Consider the following 16,359-nt stretch of genomic DNA (forward strand, 5'->3'; position numbering starts at 1 on the left):
CTATTGGATTGTTAATGTAAAATCATTTAAGCGTTCTATAAATAATCCAAGGACATTACATTTACAAAGATATCAAAGACTAGCCTTTAACATCAGTAACTCGTGACTTCACTTGGACTTGAGATTTTTGACTTGAAAAGACTTGAAAAGTATGTTGACATGGACCTCTTTCACTCTCTCTCTCTCTCTCTCTCTCTCTCTCTCTCTCTCAGAAGGAATTCAACAAAAAAACATATTAGCATCAACAGGATTTAAAGTTTTTTTATGCTCTTCTTCAGGATCATACTTCATTCTTTAGGTTTCTACTGGAACATGTTTACATCCTTTAATGTTTTTATCATACGGTCTGCCTGAATAAAGCTGTATTCACCGTCAGTCTGAAACACTTAGTGCCTGTCACTTTAAGACCAGCTCCCAGAAAGCCCAGTCTGCTCTGACGTTATCTCCGATATATATTCATCATATGTCATACATGTAAACTGAGCTCGTGTGAAAAGCTGTAAACACAAAAAGTCTATAAATCAACTTAGCAGGCTGGGCAGACCATCTGTTGGTGCACGGTTACCATAGTGACCGTTGTAGCGGGCTAAATGATGTATAAACCATCCTACGGCACGTCGCAAACTCACAGAGGGAAGGACTAAAAGGAGCAGTGGAGTAGTAACACACACTCTTGTCATAGAGTAGGACATAACATCGCTATCCCCAGATGGCTCATTTTCTGTGTAGCATGAAAGCATGGGGGAAATAGCACGCACGCTAGCTAGGAGCTGCATCCACTCTTTTCACGGCAACTTGAGAAAACACTCAACGACCCCGCCGTCGTGTGTTGTCACCCTAACAACTAATATAACAACAGTTGCCATTTTCTTTCGTACCAGTTTGATGACAATGGACGATACACCAAAACACTGAAACACACACACACACACACCTACCATTTGTGGTTTAACTATGTGGTCTTCATCTGCAGCATCGTTGTTGTCACTGCAGCTGTGGTCCTTAGCGTTCCACTGACAGCCCCATTCACTGGTCACACACGTTATACACCTGAAAACACACACCGCATACTTACACATGTGTGATTCAAGTGAGTGTGTGTGTGTGTGTGTGTGTGCCGTCTATCTTACGGTGTGTTTTGGTTCTTCCTGACTGTAGCAGCACAGTTGTAGAAGCGATACTCTCCTGACGTCACCTTGATGTTATCGTTCACCACGACCTTGACCGGGACGGACACGTAGTCTGGAAACACAAACACTTCATGTGTTATTGTTGTAAATGAATCAATGAAGCTTCAGCCCGTTAGCTTAGCACAGCATAAAGACTAGAAACTGGGCAAACTGCTAGCCTGGCTCGGTCCAAAAGTAATAAAAATCCTTCTATTAACACCTCTGACGCTCACAAATGAACATTAAAAATGTGATTAGCTTTGGACAGAGCTAGCCTCAGCCATCAAACTTAAGCTAAGCTAACCTTACCTAATCCTGGTTGTAGCTTTATATTTAGCATACATAAGAGTGATATCAGACCTCTCCTTCTACTCATGGAAAGAAAGAAAATAAGGTCATAACAGTATTTGTATTTGTTTTTTATGCATTTTAACCCCCCCCACTTTTTGAACACAATTAACAGTGAAAAAGGCGGTTGAATAGACCTGGTAAGAAGTTAGGTTATCATAATCTTTTTTTAAAGCGAAAATAACAAGTGAGCCTTGCAAATAAGTTTTCAATCTTACTGAAGGTAACGTTACATGAAGTACATTTCTAGAGCACCTTTCAACAAAGCAATTCAAAGTGTTTTATATAAGAATAAAAACGCAGACAAACTATAAAAGGAACTCAAGGCAATACAAAAGGAAAGAATACATTAGCATTTATCAAAGTGAAATAAGATGGAAAGATTAGACACAGACAAGGCCGATACTGTACAATGCAGTGCAAGAAATGAATGAAATTGAATTCAATAAAAAGGACAGAGAAGACTTGATTTGAAAGAACTGAGGGTTTCTGGGAGCAGAAAGGTATTTTGGCCCTGAAACATTCAGTCTTTTAAGTATTTTATATTCAGTTCTTCCTCACACAGGATGCCGGGGAAGAAAGTGGAAATGTCGTGTTACATATTAAGAAGCTGCTGCCTACCCTGCTGGTCGGGAGTGGGTGGGATTACCACGGGGTCAGGCAGAGAGCAGGTGACCTGCACCCGGCCGTTGGTGATGCCCACCGCGGCTCCGGTGACGAAAGTGCCGAACTCGCACTGTAGCCGATCAGAGCTTCTCAGCGGGGGCAGGGCCGGGATGTCGATGTCGACCTGGAGAAGGAAGTGGGTATAAAGGAGGAGGGAAGTGTCACAGAGAGGGAGACGCACCAGAGAAAGTCATTACTTTCCATGTCACTTATACTGGTTGCACAGAGATAAAAGAAGATGGGAGTCAGACAGAGAAAGAGAAACTGTTTCCGAGTGACACAATAAGGCTGGATGTGACAGAGGAATAAGATAGAAAAGAGGATTGCATTATTTAATCTCTTTTTTATTACAATCAAAAAATCCCAAATCAAAGACGGATTCATCCTGCTACCAATTACCGTTTGTGTTGCCTCCATACTTCATTTTATCACACTTTATGTAACCTCGTATTGTAGTGACAATATATCTTTCGCATTTTCTGGAAAATCATCTAGATCCCCCCTAAATAAGATGGGAACATTTTTGGCTACTTTTGGCCAATCGATGAAAGACTTGACAATGTACTTCATCACATTGATGCAAATATCTTGTAAATCCAATATTGCAACAAAGCACTACTACTTATTGAACATACAATAATGTACACAATGACCTAACACAACGAGCAATGTCAAAGCCAGAGTTACTTTGATTTTAAAAATGACCCACCTCTCAGCTCAATGAAGACAATGAGGTGCGGTTGAAAGCTCCAAAAGCTCACAAGTAGACCGTTACATCTTTACAAATACATCTTAGAATGTTACTGCATTTACTGTACTTGTACTTGTATACTAGAACATTTCTTGTTAATACTTTTATTTAACTAACATTTTGAATGCAGGCGTTTTACTTCGCCTAACAGTATTTTTAAGTGATGGTACTTCTACTTTTACTTCATAGTAGGCCTACTATAAAAATACAGTATATATATATATATATATATATATATATATATATATATACATATACACACACACACACACACACACACACACACACACACACACACACACACACACACACACACACACACACACACACACACACACACACACACTGCCTTGTATTGCCAATGTGTGTCTTGGAGAGTATTTGCTCGCAAAACACTATCTGAGTAGCTATGATAGTAAGCTAGCTTGCTAAAATACTTAATCAGCTAAACTTACAAAGCAACCAAGACAGATGCAGTTTAGCTAAATTACATCTAGCTTGCTTGCTGGCTAACATAATCACTAGCAAAATACGATCTGAGAGGTCGTGTTAGTCGGCTAGTTTTCCAAATTACCTCGCCAGTTAACCTGATTCCTGATACTAACTTGTTTATTATGACATTCAGTGTTGACTTTAGCCAACAATACATTATTTAGCAATAAAAGCAAACATTACAAGCTTTCTACAAGCCGAGTGTGATGCCACTGGAGTCAATATAAATAGCAAGGATTTGGAATTTCTCAAATTCTAAAAGTTCCACGTATGTATTGTTTTGCTTTTGGTTTCTGTGTCATTTGGTGTATACTTGAGTATATTATAATGTTGTTTATGCTACCTATGTTCTTAAGTTTATGCTTGTATAGTATTCGTCTTTATATTTAACCACTAGTATTTAATCTCTTCTGAATAGATCTTATATGAGATATACAGTATATTCAACTGGAGCGGGAGGGGTCAGTGGGAGTGTGTATGTGCGTGTATTACTCATGTTGTGAGGACGTGTGTGTGTGTGTGTGTGTGTGTGTGTGTGTTAATGAGCAACAAAGAGATGTGTGTAAGTGAGAGAAGTAAGAATGCATCTGTCTGACCTTGATAAATTGAGCAAACGTCTGTATGTATGTGTGTGTATGCATGCAATCATGTGTGTCATTTGTCTGTCTGTGTGTGTGTGTAACACTCATAATTATTATTCATCTGTGCTCTTCAGATATCAGCTGCCTCATTAGTCCTCACTGACCTCAACCATTTTAATTTCACAGCTAAAGTTTTAATTTCAAACTTTTGGATCCTGTGTAACAGAGTGAAGCCCCTCAATGAATTCACCGGAGACGTTCTCCTCTTTTTAAGAATGTAAAGCTGCAGGAAGCAAAGGTTTTCCTTAAAACTAAAATCCAACCGTCTTATCAGATTAAAATCACAAACTATGGGCTGCAGCGCAGACGATAGTCCCAAACTCCCTAATTACGATGCAGCAGATTCATCTATCTGGGCCCAAAAGAGATGCTCTTGTTTGCTGAGGTCAAACTGAGAGTCGTCTGCTGCTGGACTCCGTCCCACAAACCGGCAGCATTCTCCAAGGATTAGCATGCAATCAAGTCCAAATTAAAACACTCAGGACTGCCAATGTAGTTTATGTATTTGTGCCTTGACAAGATTATCTGGAGCACATTGTGATGCACGACACATTCAAATCTCATTTAAATCAGCGGCGCTGCAGACTTGAGAGTTGATTCCAGTTACAAACTGATGACTTGGGAATTGACTTGACTGCAAACCTGACTCCCAAAAGACTTGACTTCAAAAACTTTCAAGGCTTGGAGTTGGTCAAAGACTGGACAGTGAAAAATGCAGCAGGAGGCAGGCCCTTCCCATGAAAACAATATATATATATATACTGTATATATTATAAAATATTCTACAAAGAATTTGAAATAATTGTAAATCTATAAACAAATTAAATTTTTAGTTATTATTATCATTTTTTTTAAAATACTGCATCGTCGTTCATTCAACACATTATAATTTACTGGAGCTGGGATCGGCTCCAGCCCCCCGCAAACCTGAATACAGGATCAGCATATTGCATAATTATTAATATTTGTTTATGATTGTGTGCATCATACAAACAGTCATTAAGTAGAGCAACTTCTCCAATATCTAATCTAAGTGTTTTAGCAGCCTTTGTACACGCAGCTCCTCATCCTGACGTCCTCCCTTCGGCTTCTTTTCTAAAAGACTTCACACTTCCTTGCTTCCAAAACAACTGCTGAGTCGGTGATAACTCCCAGAGGGACTGTCACTGCAAGCGACACCTTTCACATTACACACTTGATTTATTGTTAATGTGATAAAACGCGGTGACAAGTTGCTGAAAAACTCCAGGAAGCGCAGTGAGAACTTTTTGTCAGACTATTATCTCCACGCTTCATAAAAAAAAGACCCATTTAATCATCAGGCTTCCTCGTGAAAGAAGAAGAAAACACAATTAACGCAGCTTTAAAAGGAAAGTTCACGTGTGTCATTGAAACGATCAGCACCAGAAGATGTCTGCTTTTAAATTTGCATATAAAGACTAGTGACCTGGATGATGTTTGACTTTGTGCTTTAAAAGGACTTAAAAACTACACAAACATCTTCACTTTAAAACGGATTCACTTCTATTTGCATGGTGTTTATTCATGATTGTAATTAACGTGCAGCCATAACGTTGTTCTGTGCCGTTTATCTGTGTGATGAGGACGACTGTGGGAATTCAATTGTTTGTATCTAAATACAGAACTCATTTATTCCATCCCTTCCTGCTGACATGTGACTGCTTTAAAAGCAACAACAACGACATGATGAATGATCATCATGTATCAAGTATGTGCTTTCTGCAGAAGCTGGAATCACATGAAGAGCAGTGAAGTAATTCCAGCAGCAGAAAGGCATGATGGGAGGGAAGGTCAGCTGACAGCGTGCTGCTGTACACCCTGAAGGACGCAGCGTCTTTCTGGCTAATCAGCTCTTTGATCAATTCCTCATTAATGCAGAAAGATCAGCTGTCAGGTTCAGATAGAGCGATGCAGCACACTATCCTCTGATTCTGTAGAAAATGGCTGCCACAGCATTTTCATTTTAAATTTTATAGCGATATAGAATTCAGTTTGCTCAACCCTACTTCTACGCTGCTGGCTATAATCATCTTCTCTCCTAGAAATGATAAAAAAAACAGAGTTTTATTCTTCTTTTAAGGGAGAGATAAATCATGAAACTCTTATCAGTTCATTCTGGTCTTGTTAGGTCTGTAGGTCACATGACTTCCTGAATACACATGTTATCGTGATAGTGGTGGAACCAGATAATCACATTGAGAAGTTGGATTTGAATGGATCCAAAATGTTTTCACCAAAAACACATAAGCCGTGTCCCAATTCAGCCCCGTGTCCTCCCGAGCCCTCTGAAGACCGCCCGGGCCCAACGATCTGGTCTACAGAGGAACTTTATATTTACGTCGCCTAGCAACAAGTTGACATGAAAGAGCATCGAAGAAGTAACTAACGTTATCTGATTAAAATGGAGCAGGAGATCATATTTTATTCTTTTTTATTTTACATTATGATGGAGGATGTATTTCAGAGTGAATTCTGCTGCATCTCCCGCTGCTGATCAGCTTGTAGACGCCATGTTGATTAAAATCTGATTGTTACCGGCGCTCAATGAATCTTGGGATAAGTTTGGCCATAAAGGATCCATCATCTGGATCCTCTGAATCAGGAAAACAAGGCCACAGTTCTGGGCTGCATCATAAGGAGACTTGGAAATGTCTCAGTCGCTGTATTCAGTCTGCAAACGCCGCCTCCAAAGGATGGACGCTGAATTGGGACACAGCTATGGACTAGTCCTTCACTGTCCAAACCTATAAACCTACTTCTTTTATTGAAAAGATCTTTCATTAGAAGAAGCAGCACGCCTGGGGGCCATGAAACCGACTCGCTCCGAACAGCCACGTCCCACAACGACGCTGCAAAACGGGTTCTCAAGCCCGGCAGGTCCTCAGGTTTAAACTCTGACGGTGCAGGTTCCCCTCTAGCATCCTTTATGGGCGTGGCAGGGGTGGCGTGTAAGTTCATGCATGAGGTCTTTTCAAAATAATCTTCCATATTCTATAGTGTCTTTTCAAAATTAACTTCTGTTTTCACAGGGAACACACAGTCATGTCTTTATAAACAAAACGTGCAATATCTTAGTATTTCGGTTTACTTATGCATGAAAAGTACTTGGTTAAGTCGATGAAAACTTTGTGGTTTGGCTGATTTTTGTTACGTTGACTTGGTTTCACAGAGGACGTGAACCGTGGTCTCCTGGGTGAAAGTCCTGGTGCACCTCAGATGCTAAAGGGCCGCTGAGTGAAGTGACCACTGCTATCAATCCTTGTGTATTTAAACCTAACATTTGTCCAATGTGTATATTTAGATGTGCTGAAACATTATCTGCAAGCGTGCACGGCGAGCAGTGTTGTTGTTCCTTTAAGCACTGTTGGTCTGTTGCTCATGTGTGATTCACCCAAACCAGGTGTCATCAGCAGTTTCTGGGTGTCACGCCATTTCTGAGAGGAACATCATTTCACTTTATGAGCTGAATCAGCTCGAGTTGTTTTCCAAAGCAACTGTCAGCACAAACAATACAGATACTATGCAATATACATCTGGCACATCTCCAAATATTGTGAATCAGAATGTCACCGGGCATTAAAAAAGTCGTTATTTCTTCGCAACTCTGCCGAGGGGCCCCAGGAGGGTCCACTCACCAGAGGTTGAGAACCTGTTTGAAATGCTGCTGACAACAGAGAGAACTCTGAGTGTTTCAGCAGGTTGGAATGGTTTCAGTTCAGCAGAGCTCAGCACCGCTCCTACCTGCCGGGTCTTCTTGCAGCTGAGGTTGGGCGGGTCGAAGGCCTGGATCTGAACACACTGCTGATTGGGCGACCACAGCCAGGTCTTGTCCTCCATCCACCTGCTGCACTCCTTCCTCCTGGTGCACCTGAGCGTCAAGCAGAGGGCCACACTTTCAGACTTCACCACTGATTCAATCTCAAGTGTGTTACTTGTATATTAATATTAACGCAGCAGTTGCACTGAAATTGATTTATTTTGCCACAAAATTAAATATTGACGTAACAAGGCTTTAGAAATGGGAGATATAAGAAACTGAGTTGAAAATTCAGAGAAAAAAAAGGGAAATGTATAAGAAATACATTTTCTATTATTTGGTGTTTTGTGTGCAAAATAGGACACAAAGAACATGGAATTAAATGCATAAAAGTATCTTTCAGGAACTTGGCCTCATTGAGAGGTCGTCTTTACCGTAAGAACCCTACTAGAGGAGCAAAGCCATTCAAACGGGCGACTCACAGGTGATGAAGTTGATCGAACCATACGAAGTAAAGTGATGAGAAAATGTATGCCTTTAATCTCAGATAATATACATAACATTACCCTCCTCCACACATTTGTTTTTATCTTCGACAGCTTTAAAGCTCCATTGTGCTTTTCCTTCCTCTACTTCTCTGGACACATTTTCTGTCTTTGTGCTGCTCCAACAACTGAATTTCCCCACTGGGTATCAATAAAAGCTTTATTTTATCTGATAAAGTGGATTTAAATGGTTCTGTTTAAGTGCACTGAAGCATCAACGCAACTCCCTGCCTGCTGAGTGTCTACATCACTTTTACACGATAATAAAACTCATTTGAATCATATATTCATGACTAATTCTTTAACAGCCCACAAATATCGACCACGACTAAACAATAGTCGGGTTCTCATTGGAACGTGGCACTTATTTCAACCAAATGTCCAGAAAACCGGAAAAATAAGATGCAAATGAATGTGTGTTTCCATACTGTCATGTGCCTGTCAACCCAAGTGACAGAGCGCCTGTCAAAGCCCAGACAAACAAAAACGCCGAAGATGGAACTCGTGATTGAAATATGGCTTTTATGTACGTTTCATGTTTGAATGCGAGGAAGGGAAGGGTCTCCTCATCACAAACACACACACACACACACACACACACACACACACACACACACAAACACACACACACACACACACACACACACACACACACACAGAGAGTGACTCACTTTCCCTCTAGGACACACCAGCCACAGTACGGATCCTTCATGGAGACGCAGGACTGGCAGTCCGTCTTCAGGTGGCAGGCCTGGACCGGAACCTTGGTGATCTGCACACACATGGCAGGCTTTTATTGTGAAGGAGCTGCTACAACGTGCAGGAGCACAAGGGCAAAAGGTAATCCTTAGATTGGGGAAAAAAATGACAACAACGAACAGAAAGAGAAAGCCCACACTGAGACAAAAAAGTTAAACTGATATTATCCGTTTAGCCTGTTTGTAGCATATATTTTATTATTGCAAATTAGCCATTAAAACTTTGCAGTGTACCCATGGACGACCAGACTACTCTCTCTGGGTTCAATTGACACGCAAGAAAATTCAAAATGTGAAGATTCTGAGATGAAGAAGTTCTGTCTTTTTTCTATACTTTCTCAGTCAACTTATGGCCGTTTATTCTTGATGCACATTAAAGATAATTATATCAGCAGGAAGTGTGCGTCACACTGAATTATATTATTATGTCTTTTCATGCCTGTGTGTTGAGATCAGAACGTTGACAGAGCTGAGATCTGAAATGGACCCTGTACAGAGGAGAATATGATTTAAATATGATTATTCCTGATTTGTCCTTGAAAAGAAAGGTGATGAATCAGGGTGTGTTTTAATTTGTCAGTCACGACGCCTCAATGATGAATCATTTTTAATTGAACTCTTATTTGTAAACATGTTGTAAGATTCTATACAGTATTATTTAAAAACTGATCACTTCTCCCAACTAGCTGTGGACATAGACAATAAGAAGAGGCCGATCTAATACATTTAAATGAGCAGCTGAAACAAAGCCGACTGTTGTCACTTGACTTGATGAAAGTGAGCTGCCCTCTCGAAGCGCGTCGTAATTAATTCATTTCTAAATCAATAACATCAATTTCACTTTCGGCGTGGCGGCAGAGAACGATGGCGACCGAAAAGATGAAAGGACAGAGGAGCAGAGAGACGGATGAAGAGGAGACGCAGAGGAGAAAACAAAGAGAGAGCGAGTGAATAAATCAATGGCTGACTTCTGTGTGGTAATGTAGACGGATGTATGGGTGCGAATGAATAAATGATCAAATAAGACAGAGGGAATACATGAAAGACTCATTAATTACCTGACCTAATGGATGAAATGAAAAAGGAGAAGTGAGAGCACGACTGAGTCCGTGACCTTCTCTATGAGCCCACACAGAGGTGTTGGATGGATGAGAGGCCAGAGAAATGGATTTGGTGAAAAAGCATAATCAATCCGTCCAGAGTGAGTGAGTTTGACCTTTTTCTCCGTGGTGATGTACAGGTGTTGGAGTCTGGAATCCAGAAGCAGGTTCTTGTTGACCTTGTCTCCCGTGACCTCGCCCGGCGCTCGCCCGTACACCTCAGGGTGGGCCGACAGATGCACCTTCAGCACCTGCAGAACACACAAACACTGCATGAACACACTTTAAGGTGAAGAGTTTCCTCCTTTTCCTCAATAAACGCTGCTCGTTCACGACCAAACATGACGTCACATGACACAGAAGAAGAATGAGAACATGAACGCTCTTCCCAATATTTCCTGATGCTTAACATATAAGTGATGTTGGTCATTTTGGTGATTTATGTTGAGACGATCGATGAGTGTTATTCAAATATCCAAAACTGCAACTTTAAACCAAAGGTCTCAAATTAAACACTTTATGTCCCTGTGAATATTTCCTGGTATTTATTGAAAAGGAAACTGGACACAAAGTTCTGAGACATTTTTATGACACTAATTGTTTATTAATTTCTTAAATATGAACAAAATATTTACACATATTTGAAATTCTCCCTGCCAGTTGGGCTGAATTATTATAATAATTTGCTAGGAATTCCTAGGAATGGATTAATTAATTGGACATCGACCACCACATTCACATATAACAGTGTATTTTGGGCCATTGCTGTTAAAAATAATAACACGGAGGAGTATTACTCCTCTCCCTGGCTAATTAACAAATAACTGATATTTAAGTCACACATTAAGCCGCCGTCTGAATTTCATTGCTCTGAAAGTCGTGTTGTCATGGTAATGACGGCTCGGAGCGAGGCGAGGTCCTGAAAGATACGTATGTGTGCTTTCTTTCATGTTCTTTCTGTGTTACATTATGAACATAATTATATGTTACATAATACTGAATGTCACCCCTCCCCAGCTCTGTAAAATATTTATTCAAACTGTTTAACCCACATTGGCCCTAATACGCCATGATAAATGACAAACCATTAACAGCATTAGAACACATGAATGTCTAAATAATTTAAATGTAAGTGTTTACTCATCTGGACTGAACGTTATACATATTTAAACAGACTGTAAGGGGAGATCCCTATAGAGAAAAACCATAACATAACTCAAAGAAACATAAATCAGAAAAGTCTTTACCTCTCCGGTGGCGGTTCCCAGGAACGCCACAGCATGCCCCATTTCCACCGCCACGGCCACCGCCGTCATGTGACACTTCCGGGCCAATGGGGGCTCAGACGTCAAGGCGAAGTCGGCCTTGCTGGCCAGCGGGGAGGGCAGGAACTCGGCTCCACACTTGTATCTGTCGGCCATGTTGTTCTGACGGAGCGAGGTAGGAATCCTCGGTAAACATGTATTATTTACAGAGCGATTTGCTCATTATGAATTGTTTGGGTGTTCCTTTATCTCGGACAGCCAGGCGGGTTCACTCACCTGATTATTGCTGCTGCACAGCTCTTCAGACTTGGAGGAGTAAGGCGAGTAGACGGCTGGCTTCTCGTTAATGATGCCGCTGTGGCTGTAACAGGCTCCTATTATCTGCACCAGCCTCGCGTTAATGGAGCGGAGGGGGTACATGCCTACACGGAGCAGAAACACTGTTTGTAGCCGCTTCCTTCACTTACACTCACTCTCACTCGTTGCACAATAAACACGTATCCGAGTCCTTGTTTTCTGCTAAACCCAACAATATATATATTTTAAATGACAATGCAGTGGAGAATCTTTTCGGCACAGTTGAGAAAAAAAAGGTTCTATTTAGCTGTTTCGGGAGCTTCGCCAGAAGCAGTTTGCCCAGTTGTTTTACTTACAAACAGAGGTTAAAGGTCAAGAATGCACTTTGAACCTGAGCTCCATCCTTTCGATGAAAATCATGTGATCTGATCAAAAGCCCCAGGACAGCTACCGTACTAAGCGAACCTTCTTTATTTTCTCAGCTGAGCGTTTCAGAACTGGCCTCATGGTGGCGCCAGTGTGTTAAATCTGCACCGAAACCACCACTTTCTCTTTGTCCCGCGGGCCAAACCTTCTGCCTTCTTTCACTGAAATCTTCTGACAGGTTTTTGGTCATTCTGCCAACGTAGAATGTGGGGAACATCTGCCAGCAATAAGATGACACCTACACATGGCTGAAGTAGATGGGTCTTCATCCGAAGTGAAGGTGACAAACAGCACCTTGTCGGAGCCTGAAACTCGTCCGTACTGGCCCGATTCGGTCATAGTCTGGGCCAAAACTTCCCCCGGCGACGCTACATAGGCAGCCTGGGGAGGAGGAGGAGGTTACACAGCTGAATGTTAGATATTCACACTAAAACTACGTATTAAGCCGATGGAACAGAGGCACGCTAAGAGTAGAGACCCCATAAATTGAAGCTACTTCAGGTTCCTGAGCATTTTAAATCCAATTTATAAGGTTTTTCAGGGGTCAAAACCGAGGCGTTCTCAAAAAGGTTGCAATTTAAGACAAAGCCATCCAAACGTAAAACGCCCTAATGTGTTTTTCCGACTCACTGCTGCTCTTTCAATGAAAATGCTGACAGACTATCGGCTGGCGAGGCGGACTGCGCCGTCATTACCTGAGCTTTGTTGTACTTGTTGGTCTGGCTGCAGTTGAGCTGCAGCTCGGTGTAGGAGTAATAACCCTGATCGTCCTCGCACATCCTGGAGATGAAGGTGAAGTTCTTGTTGTCCTGAACCCCGAGCGTCCGGGAGAACAGGAAGTACACGAAGCCGCTGTCCTTGAAGGCGAAGCGGAAGTCGTGGAGGTAGCGTAGGACGAAGGGGTTGGCCTGCACCGCCGACGCCTCGATGATGCTGTCGAAGACCACCCAGTCGCCGTAGTCCTGGAGGATGCGGGTGGAGATGAGCTTGGTGCTGTCGTGGCTGCCGTAGCCTTTACCCACCTGTGGAAGTAAAGGGGAGAACGGCAGGTAATTACTGTACAGTATGTTCAACATGCTGACTCGACTTGACTGAACAGTGGAAATATTAAGGCTTTGGAGGCGTGCCTCAGGGTATCCCCTGGTAACACACCAGTTTGTCAAATATTTTTTATTTGTTTAATTAATTTTTTCGTGTCACTCAGCACAACTTTTAACCCTAGTATCGTTTGTGCCTGCACCACCTTTATTTCTGTCTGTTGGTCGGTGGATTATGCTACAATACAAAAGTAACTAATACAGTTAGTCGCCACGAACGCATGACTTCACAACAACACTGTGTGCTGTCAAACACCGGTCTCATGGTTGAAATGTTGTTGGACCCATAAACCCCCCAACCCCCACCATAACTAGCCTCTCTCCGTATTTAAGACTTCGTCACCAGCTCTGATCGTATCATCATCACGTGGATGATTCATTCATGCGTCCACCACGGAAAAGGATCCTAATTAACTTTCCATGAGCGTTGTTTTCTAGCTGAGCGACACAAATCAAATTGACAATTAGTGTCCCTGAACACGAAAGCAATAGTTTACTTTTGGTGACACGCTGTGAGACGGAGCTGCACGTTCAATCAGCCGCCTTTCAAAGGTCTTGGTCTCAGTTGTGTAACTCACAACTTTCCAAATGTTATTTCCATCTAAAGGTCAACATTCAGAGCTGAACTTGCACGTTGACGTAGTTTGGTTCTTACATCACTGATCATTATTGATCCAAGACCAATCAGATCGAGGGACTAGTTTGTGAAGAAAGTGGAGCATTGAGCAGCGTCTTTGGTGATGGAGACCTGATCACTACCACTTAAAAGTAAATACTGTATGTATGTATACAATGCTAAGCCATTAAAAATAATAATGGCTGACATATTCATATATTTAAAAAACTAATTTGAATTCTCTATTAAAATTTCACAACATGACATTTAACAAATGGGAAGATTTATAATATAAATCTTCCCATTTCTGTATTATAGGTTGTATTCATGTTAATGTGTATTTTTGGGCAGATGTTTATATTTTTTATAATTTCTGCAGTAACTCTGCCGACCCCCTAGAGGTCGCGGACCACCTGTTGAAGATCTCTGTTATAATGGAAAGAATCACCTTTTTGACGAGGATACGAGAAAAACACATATTCAAAAATCAGATATGAAACTTTAGGTCCTTTTTTTGCTTTTTTTGGTGTCAATTAAATCGAATTTCATTAGCGACGCCATCCAAGGCTCCTACATGGAAAAGGAGAAGACAAAACATCCTGAAACATCTTGTAAAGACGTCGGCGATACTGTGTGGAGAAATAAAACAAATAAACATTTCAAGATAACTGACAATAGTGCTAATTTCCCATATGGCTGCCAGTTTTATTCCTCCGTTCTCCACAAAATTGCGATTTAATTATATTTGCTCACACAATGTCACAGATGGAGGTGATCATTTCTATTCATTTTTTTCTATTCTCCTCTGTGCCGCTGGTAGTTTTTATATATATATATATATATATATATATATATATATATAAATACACACATATATACATATAACTATGTGTGTGTGTGTGTGTGCATGTTTGAGGCCTCACCAAGAAGACGGTGAAGTTGTCCCTTTCCTTGGTGAAGTATGACATCACTCCCACCACCGAGACGCTCTCCTCCACGCTGGCCACGTACGACTTCTCTCCCTTGGTGTCGCTGAAGTAGAGCCGCTGGTCCACGTTGCTCAGGTTCCTCAGCGAGCAGATCCCCCTGAAGACGCTGCCGCACACCACCAGCACGTCCTTGGCCTCCTGGACCAGCAGCAGCTTGTTGTGGTTGTCGGTGTCCACGGCCTCCTCGCAGGTGTCGGTGACGGGCGGCGTGCACTGCCGGTTGTCCCGCTTGGGGCCGGTCTCGGTGCGGGACTCCTCCACCAGGTCCTGGTTCAGCTGGTAGAGGTAGTTGACGGCGCCGACGTACAGCCGGCCCGAACGAGGATCGGCCACCACGTTGTTGATCAGAGTGTCGGAGGGGAACTCTGCGATTTTGCCGTGGGAGGGGATGAGGTACATGGTTGCCAGGGCAACGAGGACAAACTGCCACGCCCACCACCGCTCCATCGCGTCTGGTGGAAAAACAGAGAGAAAGAAGATTTTTAATGATTATCATTAGTATCAATTAATCTTCATCGTAAACAATGTCTGAAAGTAAAACAAGTAAAAAGTAATTAATTTCATAAATATTGTAAATGTATCATTGAGAAGATGGTAGAATTTAAAATAAGTCAAAAATAAAACAGTGTGTTTGTAGTAAAGACGCAACCATCCATCAGAGAGAAGAAGGTGTCTTTCATCTAAACTATACTTTGTTATTCTTTGTTATTCTATAATAAATATTTTGATAACAAAGACGAAACAAAACTGGGAAAAACAAGTCAAAAACTTCTCAAATCGAGAGTCAAAATATATCTGAAACTATAGTCTATCATTGTTGATTAAAATACATTTAAAAGGTCTGATTCCAGGTTAATCTCTGTAAATTGAGGGCCCGTAGTTAACTCAGGAAAACATCGATCTACAATCACTCCAGAATGGTAAACTAAGCTTAAACTGTTTCATCAGCAGCGTCTCAGTCTTGACGACAAAGACGGCGAGCGCTCGTCCTGGAAACAAAGAGGCGCTCATGACATCGTGCCGCTCAGCACCAGCAGCAACACGAGCTCAAGGACAAAGGAGAGAACGCTGAGAGCAAAGAGAGGCAGTAACGAGGAGCCGCTCATTAAAACAAGAACATCCTTTACTGGAGGAGAACGAGGAGGAGGAGGAGGTGGAGGTAACCGGCTAAAAAGTGAAGAGTTGCTGAGCCAGATTAGATTCACAAAGACAAAAGAAGAAAGCGTGTGTGTGTGTGAGAGAGAGAGAGACTAAGTGTAGTAATTAGTTTTCTGACATACTGAGTTCCTCCTTCCATTAGTCTGGATGGGTGTGTTTAATTAGAGCTGTGGCCTGTGGCTGTTCGCTCACATCTCTGCACAAACATCATGTAGTGATGCAACTATCCGGATATTTTTGGTCGATTCACATAAACTCCATTC

At 41.7% G+C, this 16,359-nt stretch overlaps 1 protein-coding gene across 1 annotated transcript in view; it reads right to left on the minus strand.

Moving 5' to 3' along the window:
* Positions 1-16,359, minus strand: part of LOC311032432 (plexin-B2-like) — a 178,161-nt gene that overhangs the window by 35,440 nt on the left and 126,362 nt on the right. The window contains exons 4-14 of the mRNA XM_084039195.1: positions 14,873-15,390; positions 12,932-13,258; positions 12,479-12,617; positions 11,790-11,935; positions 11,496-11,675; positions 10,365-10,499; positions 9,062-9,162; positions 7,830-7,956; positions 2,139-2,307; positions 1,131-1,242; positions 939-1,050 (exon numbers count right to left, since the gene is read on the minus strand). Coding sequence (XP_083895321.1) covers positions 939-1,050; positions 1,131-1,242; positions 2,139-2,307; positions 7,830-7,956; positions 9,062-9,162; positions 10,365-10,499; positions 11,496-11,675; positions 11,790-11,935; positions 12,479-12,617; positions 12,932-13,258; positions 14,873-15,385 — 2,061 coding nt within the window. The 5' untranslated portion in view covers positions 15,386-15,390. The remainder of the gene's footprint in view (positions 1-938; positions 1,051-1,130; positions 1,243-2,138; positions 2,308-7,829; positions 7,957-9,061; positions 9,163-10,364; positions 10,500-11,495; positions 11,676-11,789; positions 11,936-12,478; positions 12,618-12,931; positions 13,259-14,872; positions 15,391-16,359) is intronic.

The sequence above is a fragment of the Eutrigla gurnardus genome, assembly GCF_963514095.1.
Source record: "Eutrigla gurnardus genome assembly, chromosome: 21".
NCBI lineage: Eukaryota > Metazoa > Chordata > Actinopteri > Perciformes > Triglidae > Eutrigla > Eutrigla gurnardus.